Below are 14581 nucleotides of genomic sequence, written 5' to 3'. Positions count from 1 at the left end.
TATTCTTTCAAATATAATATTTTGTGTTCAGCAAAAGAAAGAAATTCATACTGGTTTGGAACAACTTGAGGGTGAGTAAATGTTGACAGAATTTTAATTCTGGCCGAAATATTCCTTTAAAGCACATTTCCAGTAAAGAATTCACCCCATTGAGCATAACTGCATAATATATACATATATATATATATTTTTTTAACTAAACTCTTTTATGCTTGCCAAATACCCCAGAATAATTAGGCTCACTGACAGAAGCCCTCAGTTCTCACACGAGTGGGAAAACAATGCGGCTGTAACGAACAAATAAATTAGAATAAAATGAATTTTCTAAAGAACATACCAACGCGTACTAAACTTTACAACAAAGCAAAAAGGTAGAACCTATTCAAAGTTAAACGACTAATTTTGACCTGTGTGCGTTTCGATCCGCGAGGGATATTTGAACGTGCGACTGGCAACCCGGCGGCCGGCGTTTCAATGTGACGTTTGCTTGTGCTGTGCGCCGTGCTCCTCCAGCTAACCGGAGGTATGTCTTTCAGTGTTGTGTAACTGTTGAATTATAATGATATTATTGCCAATCAATGTATTGTCAATTAGTTTTTGAGATCATAAACAAAAAGTGAACATTTTGTGTATACGTCTGCCCGTACAAAAAGGACTATGGCGGTAATAGCATGGTACAATGATAGTGTCAGATGCTATACACAATGTAACTTTGCTACGCGATACTAAATGATTTACCATATTATTATACGTCAAAGTATTCAAACAACGCCATGTTAAATGTCCCAAAAAAACGTGTTAGGACTAGCAACTATACTTCTACTTTTAAGAGACGTTACAAAACAAGACTTTTAAGAGACGGTTTTACAAAACGCTTGTTTTGTAACACGCTATAGCTTGAGCGATAAAAGTTTCTTTGTAGGGAAACGAGGTGACTAATTTAAATGCATTAATAGAATTCACGACAGTCCTCCTTCAAAGGAAAATGTGTTTTGTAACTGCTCATCATTATGTAATTACATTGAGTCTTCAAAAGAGGGCACAACATGACAAAAAGTCTCAATTGGTATTGTTTTTGTCAACGTACAGTACTTATTGGAGATTATTATGGTACCTACATGGCCACAACTATGCAAATAAGAATTTTAATAATCAGTTTCAGTATCATTTTAATTATTATTTAGCTAAACTACAAATATACACGTAGCCTACTCCTGGGCAACAATTAAATGGGCCAAGCCAAATATGGCAAAAATATTTAGTGGTCTTAAAATGTTCTTAACCATTTTAATCACAAAAATATTGTCAGGAAATTGGCAAGAATTGCACAAAATACTGTAGATAAAGTAACTTGGCATGTAATAGCCTTCCCTTACGTGCAGACAGCCTTTTACAGGAAGAAAAAGTAATTGTTCCAATCAATGTTAATTGTTTAAAATAGTTCATGTGTAGCTGAAAAATGTCTCCCAGTTCATTTGAGTTTAATGTGACTCTGACCAGGCCAAAACACGAGCCTGATGGACTTCTTGTTGGTTGTCTTTGCAATTTGGGCAGGAGCATTGTATTGTTGACAAATACTTTTCATTTGTGGGAAGCAAGCCATTCTGCAATATTCTCCTGTACTCCAAGCAGTAAAAGCCTTTTCACAGTGAAGTAGCTCACTAATACCAGCAGCTAAAAAGGCTCCCCACACAAGGACACTTCCTCCGTGCTTCACTGTGGCAGAGATGCATTTATTATTATATATCTCACCAGATTTTCAAAGACAGTAGTCCCGTTTACATGTAGCATTGTATTCCGATTATAACCAGTTTAAAAGTCTAATCAGAATGAAAAAATAATAGAATAAATATTAGAATAAAAAAAAATGCTAAACCAATTGAAATTTCAGTCGGATTGAAGGGGGTGGAATAAACCTTTTCATGAACCGATCAAATGAAAAATGACACCATGTTAACGAGTTGACTGTTCTGGAGCATCACCATGAACTTGTGTTTCTTTCATTGTGATTCATCACTCCACAGACAACGTCCCATATTCTGCCAAAAATGTTGTTCTTTGTTTTGTCATTGATGATTTTCTGAGATGGCATTGGCATTTTAAGAAGTCCATTTGCTTAAATCTAGCTAATTTTCTGACCAATAATTTGTGGTTAAGACAATTAAAAGCTTAGTGCTTAGCCCATTTGTATTTATTTTTGCCCAGGAAGATAGATAGATAGATAGATAGATAGATAGATAGATAGATAGATAGATAGATAGATAGATAGATAGATAGAATGTACAGTGTAAGTGACTGTTTTATGTATCTGTGTATGTGAAGTGAAGACTGTTTTTGTGTAAAGTGATATGTCTTGATGTTGTTTTTTAGAGTCAGTAAATACTTTCAGAGTTACTTCAGTCGATTATTATCTAATAGTAAGTGATGAAAGCAAACTGTTTTTGCAGACATATCTGCTTTCTGATTTCTGTGAAAATGGAGGACGCTGAACCCCAGCTGCTCTCCGATCAGGATCAGACTCCGGAGCCTCTCTTCAGCTCCCTGGACATCTTCCTCTTCTCTCTAATCGCAGGATTGCTTATCTACTGGTTCTTTTTCCGAAGACAACCAGAGCCTGTTCCGGAGATGAGGCCATTCATTGCTGTGTAAGTGTCTGATTTTAACCCCCTCCCCCCTTCATTTGTCCTCAAGGGGGGGAAATTACTCCCACACAAATTTTTCTGCATGGCTGAAATGTTGGTCAGAGCCATGTTTTGTGAAACACAAGCACGATATCTGTGTTCCACCCCACAAAAGTATAAATGCAAACGATAAAGGAACAACATGAGCTTTTGCTTTACAGTCCATGGCTGGAACTGTGTTATGGGACTCAAATTTATGCTAATATTTTTGTTGGACGACCAGTTTATAGTTCTTCTCTCTGTAAACCTTTGGCCTTGTTTGAACAAAGCATCGTTTCTGCGCCATGTCTCGTTCCTAAAGCACTTTGTGGTTCGGTCGGTCATGGGTTCCAGCATTGCAAAGTGTTGACATCATGGGACCCAGAGTATGTGCGAGCGTTACATTCTGTCTCAGCGTTATGGTCTGTAGCAACTGAGACACGGTTATACACCCTGGTTATGCGTCAACAGCTAGACTACTTTGTTTACGAATTTTCATAGATGTGTCAAGTTGGTCAATTAATTTCCTGTTTGGTTTTCAGAATGCTGAACAAGCATCAGTGCTGTGGTTGGTGATATCAGACAAACATAGATGGTGATATGAGGTTGAAAATGAGCACTGTTGGTTCAGATGGAGTCACAGGATGTTATTGTTCCTGAATGCTTCCCATAATCCTTGCTAGTCAATTGTAGTGTTGCATGTTAAACTCGTGACCTATTCACCCTTGTAAACAATGAAAGCCCACTACAGATTTCTGAAGGACCATGTGACACTGAAGATTGGAGTAATGGCTGAAAACTCACAGGAATTAATAGCATTTTATAGAAAACAGTTGTAATAATTGCAAAAATATTTCACACTGTTTATGACTGTTTTACTGTATTTTTGATCAAATAAATACAGCCTTGGTGAGTATGAGAGTTTTTTCAAAAGCGGTCTGTTTTAATGTTTTGGACAAACCTTTGAACGGTAGTGTACATGGTCTTTCCTTGTATACATATCACTTATCACCATTTATTCATTGTCATTGCTAAAACAGGAAGAGCAGCAATACATAAAGAGTAGAAAAAGAATGCAGTAGGAAGTGATGTGTAACTAAAGAACTATAGTGTCAGGAAGAGATGTTTAGAGAGCAGGAAAGGATAACCACATTCAATTCTCTCCGCTTCCTGGTGCACATTACTTGTGTTGAAGGATTGCTGCCAGTTTAGGCCATCTTGAACCACTCCACTACTCTTGTTCCTTTAGTTGTTTTAATCCAATGCATTGCTTATGTGACATCTGCAGTAAAACGCATAACAAAACATTTTTTGTTGTTGTTGTATTTAACAAAAAAATGAAATCTAGAAATTTATATTGGCTTTTGTTTTAGTGCTCGTTTGTATTTTATTAGGCTGGGAGAGAAAGGGAATGCATTGGCAGGAACATTCAAGATTTTATGCATGTCTATTGTCTATGAGTGTTTAAGATGGGGTGGGGGTTCACTAACAGCATTGTGCAGTAGAGATCCATGGGAAATGTTATATATTCATGTTGCTTTGCAACGCTGTGCTCTGACCAGATGGCGGGAGAGAGAGAGACAGAGAATGAGTCTCTCTGCCTCACGCCCCCTTTCCCTGCGCTGAAGAGCTATGCGTTTCCTACAGATCCTGAACTTTTACGGACTTTCTTAGGCTGTCTGAGCTCTTGATCCAAACCTTTTAGAGACGAAAGTGCTCTGTATGCAGAACTCTTAAGGACAGCGTCTTTCCCCCAGTCATGGGATGCATGTTCTCTTTGCCTCAGGACAGACTGGCCGCCGCAGAGAGGTTAGTCCGGGACAAACGGATGTTTCATTTTCTGTGTTTCTTCTGTTGTGATGGATATTTTGGGTGCCATTTATGATTTTGTGTAATTGCTTTCGCCCCTAATGATTGCTTATAGTTTTGTTGTGAACACCGAAATTAATTGTTTAGTCTTTCTACACTGCAATAAAGTTGTTGTATCAGTGGTGTGCAATGGCAAAATTAGGTTCTAATCTGGTGGAATGCTGCATAGATTCTGAATGAGAATGACTAAATTGTTTCTTTAATGTGGAACTATAGAGAAGTATAGGGGAGGACTCTTCTTGCCAGTGCAATGATGGTTGTTTAGTAATTTGATAGTTATAGTATTTGACTTGTTCACTTGAATGAATGGACAATACTGTTCAAAAGTTTGGGGTCAGTAAGATGTAAAAAAAAAACAAGGCTGCATTTAGTTGATCAAAAGTATAGTTGAAACAGTAATATTGTGAAACAAGATTACAATGTTTTCTATTTTAATGCCCCATTTTAAAATGTAATTTATTCCTGTGATGGCAAAGCTGAATTTCTGTCAGTTGTCTTTGCCTGAAGAAGACCCAGCAGGGTCGAAACGTTGCATTTTTTTATTAAATATGGGAGCAAAGAGCAGTGTTGCGGACATTACCTTTTTTTCACTTCATTAGTTGTCTTCAGTGTCACATGATCCTTCAGAAATCATTCTAATATGCCGATTTGCTGCTCAAGAAACATTTCTTATTATTATAAATATTGAAAACAGTAGAAATAATAGAAAGGTCAAAAGAACAGCATGTGTTTGCAAAAATTCTTAAGAGTAAAAAATATTTATAAAAATATATTGTGCTCATGTATTAATTTTATTTAGAAAATTTAGTTTTATTATTTTTATTTAAGACATTTGAGATTTTTTATAAACAAATAAATGGCATTTTAAAAATAGCAGAAACCGTACGATCATTGTATCAAACAAAGATTTTTTTTTCACCTTGTTCTCTACCTTCTGTTCTTCATCATTGAATTTGCATACAAGTTTGTGGTTTTCATTAGTTGAACAATGACTGAAAGCAGACGTGTTCTAATGCTGTGGTGCTCTCAGAGGGGTGTGAACTTCAGGAAGTTCTCCTATGTGGGAAAAGGCCAAGAAATGAAAGGCTCAATCCCCTATTCATTACCAAAAGAATTGGTCTGGCATGCTTTACAGCCTTTTCACATGTGTGTTCTTTCTCTCTCTCCCTCTCTTCCTATTTCTTTTCATAGAACGCCACAAATACGTGAGACCAGCTTTATTGAGAAAATGAAGAAAACGGTGAGATTTACAGAAGCATTTTACCACCATAGAAATCTAGTCCAGTTCTAAAGAGTTTAAATAATTGGTAAAAAATTCACTTTCTTGAACAATGTTTGATTTCTATATCTCTGTAACTTCCCATTTTAGAACCGAAACGTTGTGGTGTTTTACGGATCCCAAACGGGGACTGCTGAGGAATTTGCTAACAGACTGGCAAAAGATGCCCATCGCTATGGCATGAAAGGGATGGCCACTGACCCAGAGGAGTATGACATGGTACTTTTGGCCATTATTTCTGCCTGTTTGATAAACACTAATGAAATAATCAATCAAGATCAGAACGGTTCTACACTTTTTCAAGTCTTTTGACTTTAGTCATTATCTCCCATTCACAGTCCGAGCTGTCTAGACTGAAAGAGATTCCTAATTCCATGGCTGTGTTCTGCATGGCAACCTATGGAGAGGGAGACCCCACAGACAACGCTCAGGAGTTCTATGATTGGATGCAAGGGACTGATGACGATCTAGAAGGGGTCAATTTTGCTGTGAGTAATAAACCAACATCAGAACAGTGCATAGGAAGCCAATGTGTCTCTTTCTTAGGTTAATAAACTGAGCTCAAGAGATTGCATAGGACAACATTCCATCTATAGACACCCTCCAAAATTCCTACCCTTTTTATGGAGTGGTACCTATTTCCTGAGCAGTCAGTGAAGTTCTTAACTAGCCTGCGCCCCAGGCTGTCCCATAGTTAAGGGGCCCATGGAATCCTCATCAGTTCTCCCTCACCAAATGGAAACATCTGGCCTAGCCAAACAAAGCTAGAGCTCCATCCCAGCGGAACCTCTCTCTTAGCGGGACTATTTCAGATGGAACTGGATCATTGGATCTTCTGTTCCTTTGATTCTGGAGACAGGCTCCGCTTGAGTTGGACCTGTATTCTGGATGCAAGCCTTGTGGTTTCAGCCTGGAGTTCTCAGATTCTTTTATGTGGTTGTAGTGGGACAGCGTGATAAAGCATGTGGTTGGAAACATCACTGCAGTGCCTCTACAGTGCTACAAGACTGCGGGACGGGCTAGATAGGTAGAGGAAGTTATAAGGAGCACACAATATTTATAATTATTTAGCATTTCAGTTAAATGTATTGAAATCAGTTTTAATCATAAATATAAACTCACCGGCCACTTTATTAGGTACACCTTGATAGTACCGGGTTGGACCCCTTTTTGCCTTCAGAACTGGCTTAATTCTTCATGCCATAGATTCAACAAGGTGCTGGAGACATTCTTGGATTTTGGTCCAGTATTGACATAATAGGATCATGCAGTTGCTGCAGATTTGTCGGCTGATCATCCATGATGCGAATCTCCTGTTCACACCACATCCCAAAGGTGCTCTATTGCATTGAGATCTGGTGTCTGTGAAGCTCATTTGAGTGTTGCGAACTCTGTCATGTTCAAGAAACCAGTTTAAGATGATTTGAGCTTTGTGACATGGCACGTTATCCTGCTGGAAGAAGCTATCAGAAGATGTGTGGGATGGACATGGTCAGCAACTATAGTGAAGGTATGACGTCACTTTCTAGGCCAACCGGCAGTTAGCATCCCACTGGTTCCCTCTACAAAAAGGATCTACCCAGTAGATCAGCAGTTTCTGAAACACTCAGATCATCCGTCTGGCACCAACAACCATGCCATGTTCAAAGTCACTTAAATCACCTTTCTTCCATATTCTGATCAGTTTGAACTTCAGCAGGTCGTCTTGACCATCTCTTCATGGTCTAAATGAATTGAGTTGCTGTCATGTGATTGGTTGCTGTTAACGAGCAGGTGTACCTAATAAAGTGGCTGGTGAGTATATATGCCACTTATATTTTTAAGTCACTATTTTTTGTATCTCAATTTCAGTATGAGATCTTTTTAAACTGGAGAGGAAGTTGTGAATGTTTAAGTACAACTTGATAGAGGATTAAACTTTTATTTCAAAAGATTAGTGTTTAATTGATGCTTAGCCTTTAAAGTTTTGCATGTTTTGATTATTGTTCTGTTTCTTATTGTCTGCTTGCAGAGACTGAATGACTTTTGCCTTTTATTTTTTTTATTTTTTTTTAGGTGTTTGGGTTAGGTAATAAAACATATGAGCACTACAACGCCACGGGCAAGTACACAGACAAGAGGCTTGTAGAACTTGGTGGGAAAAGGGTTTTTGACCTGGGCCTCGGAGATGACGACAGCAAGTGAGTGAATAAAAACTCTGGATTGAAACCGATAAAAAGGATAAACATGTCCATTTTGTCTGGTTTTAAGTCATTTTCATTGCCTGTCCTGATTATTTAATCCTAAATCATTTGAAGCTTGGAGGAGGATTTTATCTCTTGGAAGGAACAGTTTTGGCCTGCGGTATGCGAGTTCTTCGGTGTGGAGCCCACGGGAGAAGACGGCAGGTATTATTTTAATTAAAACATTTTCTTGTAATTTAATCACTATTTTTCAACAGAAGGTAGTCTTTTATTGGTAGGCAATGTATGGTATAATTTGAAAGAACAGACCAGCTGTATCAGATTATCTAGTTCAAACATGTTTATTTGATGAGTATTTTGTGGCCAAACAACACATTCAGTGTCTCATCTCCATATTAGAGGGACCAAATCCATTTATCATGTGCTTCCATTACAAAATACTCCCCTGTCCTGCTTTGAATAGGTTTTTGCATCTTATTAAACATCATAGGTGTTTTAAATGCAGGCTGGGATGAAATCGCCAATTCTTTTTATGTTCTTTCAGCATTCGCCAGTTTGAACTGGTGGTCCATAATGACATCAATATGAATCAAGTGTACACCGGAGAGATGGGGAGGCTCAACAGCTTTCAGACACAGAAACCGTGAGTTCAACCCTTTCAACTAAGCGATCGGTTGACACATCAGGCATTTTAAGAGATCCGCTGTTCATCCTTGATCAGAGATGAATTGTATTGCTGCTACTGTAGATTAGTCTGTAAAATTACCTCCTGTTTGTAGAATGTTTTGTGAATAACTAATTTCTAGGATTTTTAATTGACATACTGAAATTTTTTAAGCTTTTTATCTGATTGCTTTATTAATTTTGATCTGTGTAGACCGTTTGATTCAAAGAATCCTTTCCTTGCACCTGTGAATGTTAATCGTAAGCTGAACAAAGGAGGAAACCGTCATCTGATGCACGTCGAGTTAGATCTCACCGACTCTAAAATCAGGTACATCGTCATAACTGACTCATGAAAACATTTCCAGGTCACATATCACCCCAAAAGCGAAAAATATATATTACACAATTTTATTATGTGTTAAGAAAATAACACTTTACAATAAGGTTTCACTTGTTAACACTTGTTAACATTAGTTAATGTATTAACTAACATTAACAATACATTTGTTATTGTGTTTGTTAATCTTTGTTAACGTCAGTGAATACAAAATACAGCTATTCATTGTTTGTTCATGTTACTTCACAGTGTATTAACTAATGTTAACAAATACACCTTTTGATTTTAATGTATTAGTAAATGTTGAAATTAACATTAACTAAGATTACAAATTTCTGTAGAAGTGAAGGTCATTATTAGTTCATGGTAACTAATGAAATCTTATTGTAGTGTTTCCATAATTTTTTTTTTTTTATAATTTATTTGTATATTCCATTCCATTTAATGTATACAGTTTTATTGATTTTATTAATTACAAATATTTCATTATACTTTATATTAAATATAATGTCGTCTTTTTTATTTTGATTAAGGGGTGAAATATATAACCCATTTTCTTGATAGTGTTCATGAGATTCACTCTCATATTTTTGTACATATGATATTGATTTCAACAATCTGAACAATATCTCTACAATATTAGAGCATTTTAAAATGAAAATAAAACAATTTAAAATCACTATTACAAATAGCAATACTGTCTTTTTTTTGTATAACATTCAAAAGAAAGTTTGCATGCACACTGTACATAGTATGGTATGTTGTTCACTATTGAGTATGTACTGAAGCAGTGTACAGTATTTTTATTTTTTATGTCCACATATTAATACATTGATTACCAAACCTGGCAGATATGATGCTGGAGACCATGTTGCTGTTTACCCCACAAATGATGTGTCGGTGGTCAACAGACTAGAAGAAAGACTTGGAGTGGATCTCGATATTGTATTCTCTCTCAAAAATCTGGATGGTATATACTAATATTTGAAATTGATATCAAAATTAAATAATTGGCATATGAGATGGCATGTATGATAGGAAGATGTTATTTATTTTATTCTCTGTTATGTAGTCATGCAATTTATAACATGCAATTGTTGCTAATAATGTTTCAATTCTGCAGAGGAGTCCAATAAAAAGCACCCATTCCCCTGTCCAACCACATACCGCACGGCGCTGACCCATTACCTTGACATCAATAGCATGCCCCGTACAAATGTGCTGTATGAGCTGGCGCAGTACGCCTCCGATCCCCAAGAACAAGAGAACATGCGCAAGATGGCATCTGCCTCCTCTGAAGGAAAGGTTTGGATCAAGTCATAATCACTACTGTAATGTCTAGAGTAAAACATAGGGTTTTCCACACTTGAAATAGTTAAACCCCAGGTAAACGAAATCCTGGGTTATCTTGTTTCACATTTCACACTGCTCATAATTTACCTGGGGTAAATAATTAATCCTGGGTATTCATAAGATGCTGTTTCACACTGTACATTCCTAAACCCTGGGTTATCACTCTTATTTACATATTTTGTGGTGTCAGTATCATTGATTTAATGAATGCAGCACATGACCTGTTTAATAATTAAAAGCTCTAGCATTGTGCATCCTCATATTCTACATTGCTGACTGTACTATTACCTGTACCGCTCTGAACCTTTTTTCCATCAAACGCTGAAACTACTGTTTATACAACGTGCAGTGTTTCTGTGACTATGAGGCACGTGATTGGACATCTGTTGCTAAGCATTTAGTCCTAACATTCTAACACCACGTTTACCACTGTAAATGTTTGGTGCTGCAATGCAGGGTCAACACAGCAAATGCTCCAGAGGGTTCCCTGATTAAAAGCGATGCTAACCCTGCTTTTAAATTACAAGTATGAAATGATAACCCAGGGTTAAGAACAGTGTGTATCACGAGTATTTTTTCACCATCTGATTGCTCATTTTAGGCTCTCTACCAGAGTTGGGTTGTGGATTCGGAGAGGAACATACTGGCTATTCTAGAGGATCTGCCTTCCCTGAACCCTCCTATAGATCACCTGTGTGAGCTGCTGCCTCGACTTCAGGCTCGATACTACTCCATCGCCTCCTCCGGCAAGGTCATTTCATTTTTGATATTATACCTTGAATCAGAAAACTTTGAGTTTGGCTCTAACTTTGTTCATTCTATTTTCAGGTCCATTCAACCTCTATCCACATCTGTGCTGTAGTGATAGAGTACACCACCAAGACAGGAAGAGTCTTCAAAGGTGTGGCTACCAACTGGCTCAAGAACAAAGATGTGACCGATAACGGTCACAAGCCCACTGTTCCCATGTATGTTAGGAGATCCCAGTTCCGCCTGCCTTTCAAAGCCAGTAATCCTGTAATCATGATCGGGCCTGGAACTGGCATCGCCCCCTTCATGGGCTTCATCCAGGAGAGAGCATGGCAGAAGGATCAAGGTGTGGCTTGAAACTTGCTTTGACACAACATGTGTACCATAATAAAGCAAAGGTATCTCACTCAGTTTTTGCTCTCTGTTGCAGGGAAGGATGTTGGTGAGACGATACTTTACTTTGGCTGTCGCCATAGGAACGAGGACTTCCTGTATCAGCAGGAACTGGAGGATTTTGAGAGGGCGGGGGTGCTGACACAACTTAACGTTGCTTTTTCCAGAGACCAGGAGCACAAGGTGAGTGACATATGGATGTGCTGAAATTAAAAATCCTGCTAATAGCGATAAGTTATTGCCATGTTACGCCCGCCACAAGTGTCTGAAGTTAAAATGCTATACTACTGTCTAAAAAACAGTAAAAAAAATTACAAAAAAATGTTATAGGTAACAAACACTATACATAAAATTATTTTGAATGTTTGAATATTACTATATTGTATAATGGATACATGTTTTAAGATTTGCTGAATATTATGTTTAAATATGTCATTAAATTAGTGTTTAGGCCACAGAAACAGAATTCGGTTCTCAATACTGTATTTGACTCCTTAAAGGGGTGATTGATTATGATTTCACTTTTCTAACTTTAGTTAGTGTGTAATGTTGCTGTTTGAGCATAAACAACATCTGCAAAGTTACAAAGCTTAAGCTTAAACTTAAAAGCAATGTGAGATATTTTATTTTAAAGAAATAGCTTTTTAAGGACTGCAACAAACGGCTGGTAGGGACTACACGAAATTCCTCCCGGGTTAGTGACATCACAAACCCTAAATTTTACATAAACCCAGAACACAATTTATAGATTATCAGGAGCAGCAGCTCATTTGCATTTGACACGCACACAAAAACGATGTTTTTGCTCAACCTCAAAAAGTGAAAATTTTAACATGCTACATTATACCACCCCTTTAACACGGTTACATTCACACACAGTTCAGTTATTTATGGGAGTGACAACCGGAGTCTATAACCAAACTCACACCTGTAAATTTTCAGGACTCGCAACTGCATTCTTGGAAAACCCCCGCTGTGTGAACAGAAAACTAGGTATCTGTCACGTCATACAGTGTGAGAGAGATGCTCTGTGCTGCACACCTGCAAGTAAATGTGGTTGCCAATCCCAAAACCTGACAGTGTGAATGTAACCTTTTAAGTGAGCGATAGATGACCGTAAATCTGATCTAAGGCTACATTCACACTGTCAGTTTTCTGTCTCGAAATGTCCCATTCAAACAGAAACTTACAGTAGCGTCTCAAATACTGTCTGTATGAACGTGCAGCGGGAGTCAATTCTCTTACCAGTAACCATAAGCGACAGTGACCAATGTAATATCAAAGATGGCGGTGTCCAGGTTCCATTTGAAATGGAAGCTGTATTATAGACTTATTTGCATCCCAATTTAAAGGTGTACTACATATTTTTCTTTTTTTCCCACTTATTAATCTTCCTAAACATGACAGGCCTTTGTTGTGGATACAGCATCTTACAGTACTTATTTTCAGAGTTATCAGAATAATAGTTTTGAAGAAACTAAAAAAAGTAATTCTGTGGACTATCCTGTTTTTGCAGATCTATGTGCAACATCTTCTGAAGAAAAACAAGGAGCAGTTGTGGAAGCTCATTCATTCAAATAATGCCCATATCTATGTTTGTGGGTAAGAACCAGAAGTTTCTGCTACCACATGTTGCATGGATGAATAACATTTTTATGAGAACAGTCCGTACTAGTTGTTAACTGGCAGGATTGTAGTGGAGCAATAAACAGCTTGAAATAATTATAGTGTTACCATATAATTATGATTTTGTTAGCATAAAGTGGTAAATGGTGCCATTCTTCAATATAATACTGCAGATCTTTCCAGCGTCATAATTACATGCATATTTACCGTGAATACGTGTCCTTGCAGAGATGCACGTAACATGGCTCGGGATGTTCACGCAGCCTTCTATGAGATTGCAGAGGAGATGGGCGGCCTGACACACACTCAAGCTGTGGACTATTTCAAGAAGCTGATGACCAAGGGCCGTTACTCTCAGGACGTTTGGAGCTAAGCTTACTGATAAACCAATGTTTGCCACTTTACCTCAGATGATAATTTCTTCAAAAGCAAGAGCTAAAACATCGAATTTGCCTGGACTGATGTGTTGCTGTCAGGTTGTTTGTCTCGGATATATAATAGTTTTGATCAACTAACATAATGCACATGGCTGAGATCAGAAACATGCACTCCAACATCACACAAAAGTTTAACATTTTTCCTTTAGATGAGTTTATGATATTCACCCTACTGTAACAGGAAACTGATTTGACTGAATTTGAACCCTAAGCAGACCGCGGTATTGGATGTTGATGTATACGCAAATGTAGGTCATGGATGCAAAATATTCCTTTGCTTCTTTTTTGAGTGAGGCCTTATAAAGAATGTTCATGTGTTCTGTCATACTGATTATTTTATCTCTCTGTGAAAAGAATGCAAATATCACTTTGTGACATACTGTAAAACTTTAGATTTAGTTTTTGTGACTTTGTTAATCAAAACATACTACAACGTGTTCACCATTTTAGGTCAATCGTGCTTTTTTTGATATTGTGACAGTCATTAATTATTATTTCTTGTGCTTTCAAAATGTTCTGCCACTCATCTTAACTCTATGCATTATTTCACACTAGCTTTGAGTAGCAATGAACGAGCAATTATGCAATCAACATGACCTCCATTATTGGGTGAATTGTTACATTCTGTCAGTCAATTTTTAATGTTGTCTAACAGTTTTTAAGCAAACTGGTCAAGTTTTAATCTGGAGGAATATATTAAATATATGTAACAGATGCATTTATGAAAAGAAATGTAGGTTCTAATCTCATTTTCAAAATTGTTCTCCTTATCGGTACGCATTTACTACAGGATTTCTACAAATGATTATTGACTCAATTCATCCCTCTGGTGAGCCAAAGCTGCAATTGAAAAAAAAGGTTGAGCATTATGGCTTTATGGTGTTTTTTTTTTTTTTTTTAAATGACAAGCATGCATTTGTTTGATTTTAAAACTTAATAAAACTTGCTTGGGAAGTGAATTGTTATTGTGATATCAAATATGTTTTGTGCAACATTGTGATTTTAATAATGCAATGTTTGAAAATTAA

General features: G+C 37.2%; 1 protein-coding gene across 2 annotated transcripts; it reads left to right on the top strand.

Annotated features, from left to right (window-relative positions):
• The first annotated feature begins 226 nt into the window (after positions 1–226).
• pora (P450 (cytochrome) oxidoreductase a) lies at positions 227–14510 on the top strand. Of its 2 annotated transcripts, XM_079599599.1 has the most exons (16): positions 227–523; positions 2448–2645; positions 5721–5769; positions 5899–6027; positions 6147–6296; positions 7864–7988; positions 8106–8195; positions 8536–8634; positions 8869–8985; positions 9846–9964; positions 10118–10299; positions 10949–11098; positions 11176–11443; positions 11528–11673; positions 13007–13092; positions 13345–14510. In XM_079599599.1, the coding sequence occupies exons 2-16, from the start codon at positions 2476–2478 to the stop codon at positions 13487–13489; spliced, it is 2025 nt and encodes a 674-aa protein (XP_079455725.1). In that variant the 5' UTR covers positions 227–523; positions 2448–2475; the 3' UTR covers positions 13490–14510. The 2 variants fall into 2 exon arrangements, with proteins under 2 accessions (XP_079455725.1, XP_079455726.1); XM_079599600.1 differs by lacking the exons at positions 227–523; positions 2448–2645 and adding an exon at positions 4217–4469 and having other exon boundaries at positions 13345–14400.
• Positions 14511–14581: the final 71 nt, after the last annotated feature.

The sequence above is a fragment of the Phoxinus phoxinus genome (genome assembly GCF_949152265.1).
Source record: "Phoxinus phoxinus genome assembly, chromosome: 23".
Taxonomy (NCBI): Eukaryota; Metazoa; Chordata; class Actinopteri; order Cypriniformes; family Leuciscidae; genus Phoxinus; species Phoxinus phoxinus.
The sequence above is the reverse complement of the archived record's forward strand: the minus strand, read 5'-3'. Positions and strand labels throughout refer to the sequence as shown.

Excerpts from the sequence above, each read along its gene's own strand:
- pora (XM_079599599.1), top strand. The coding sequence starts at position 2,476 with ATGGAGGACGCTGAACCCCAGCTGCTCTCCGATCAGGATCAGACTCCG. Across the intron at positions 8,986-9,845 it reads CTCACCGACTCTAAAATCAG|ATATGATGCTGGAGACCATG; the intron begins GTACATCGTCAT and ends CAAACCTGGCAG. Across the intron at positions 11,444-11,527 it reads AGCATGGCAGAAGGATCAAG|GGAAGGATGTTGGTGAGACG; the intron begins GTGTGGCTTGAA and ends TCTCTGTTGCAG.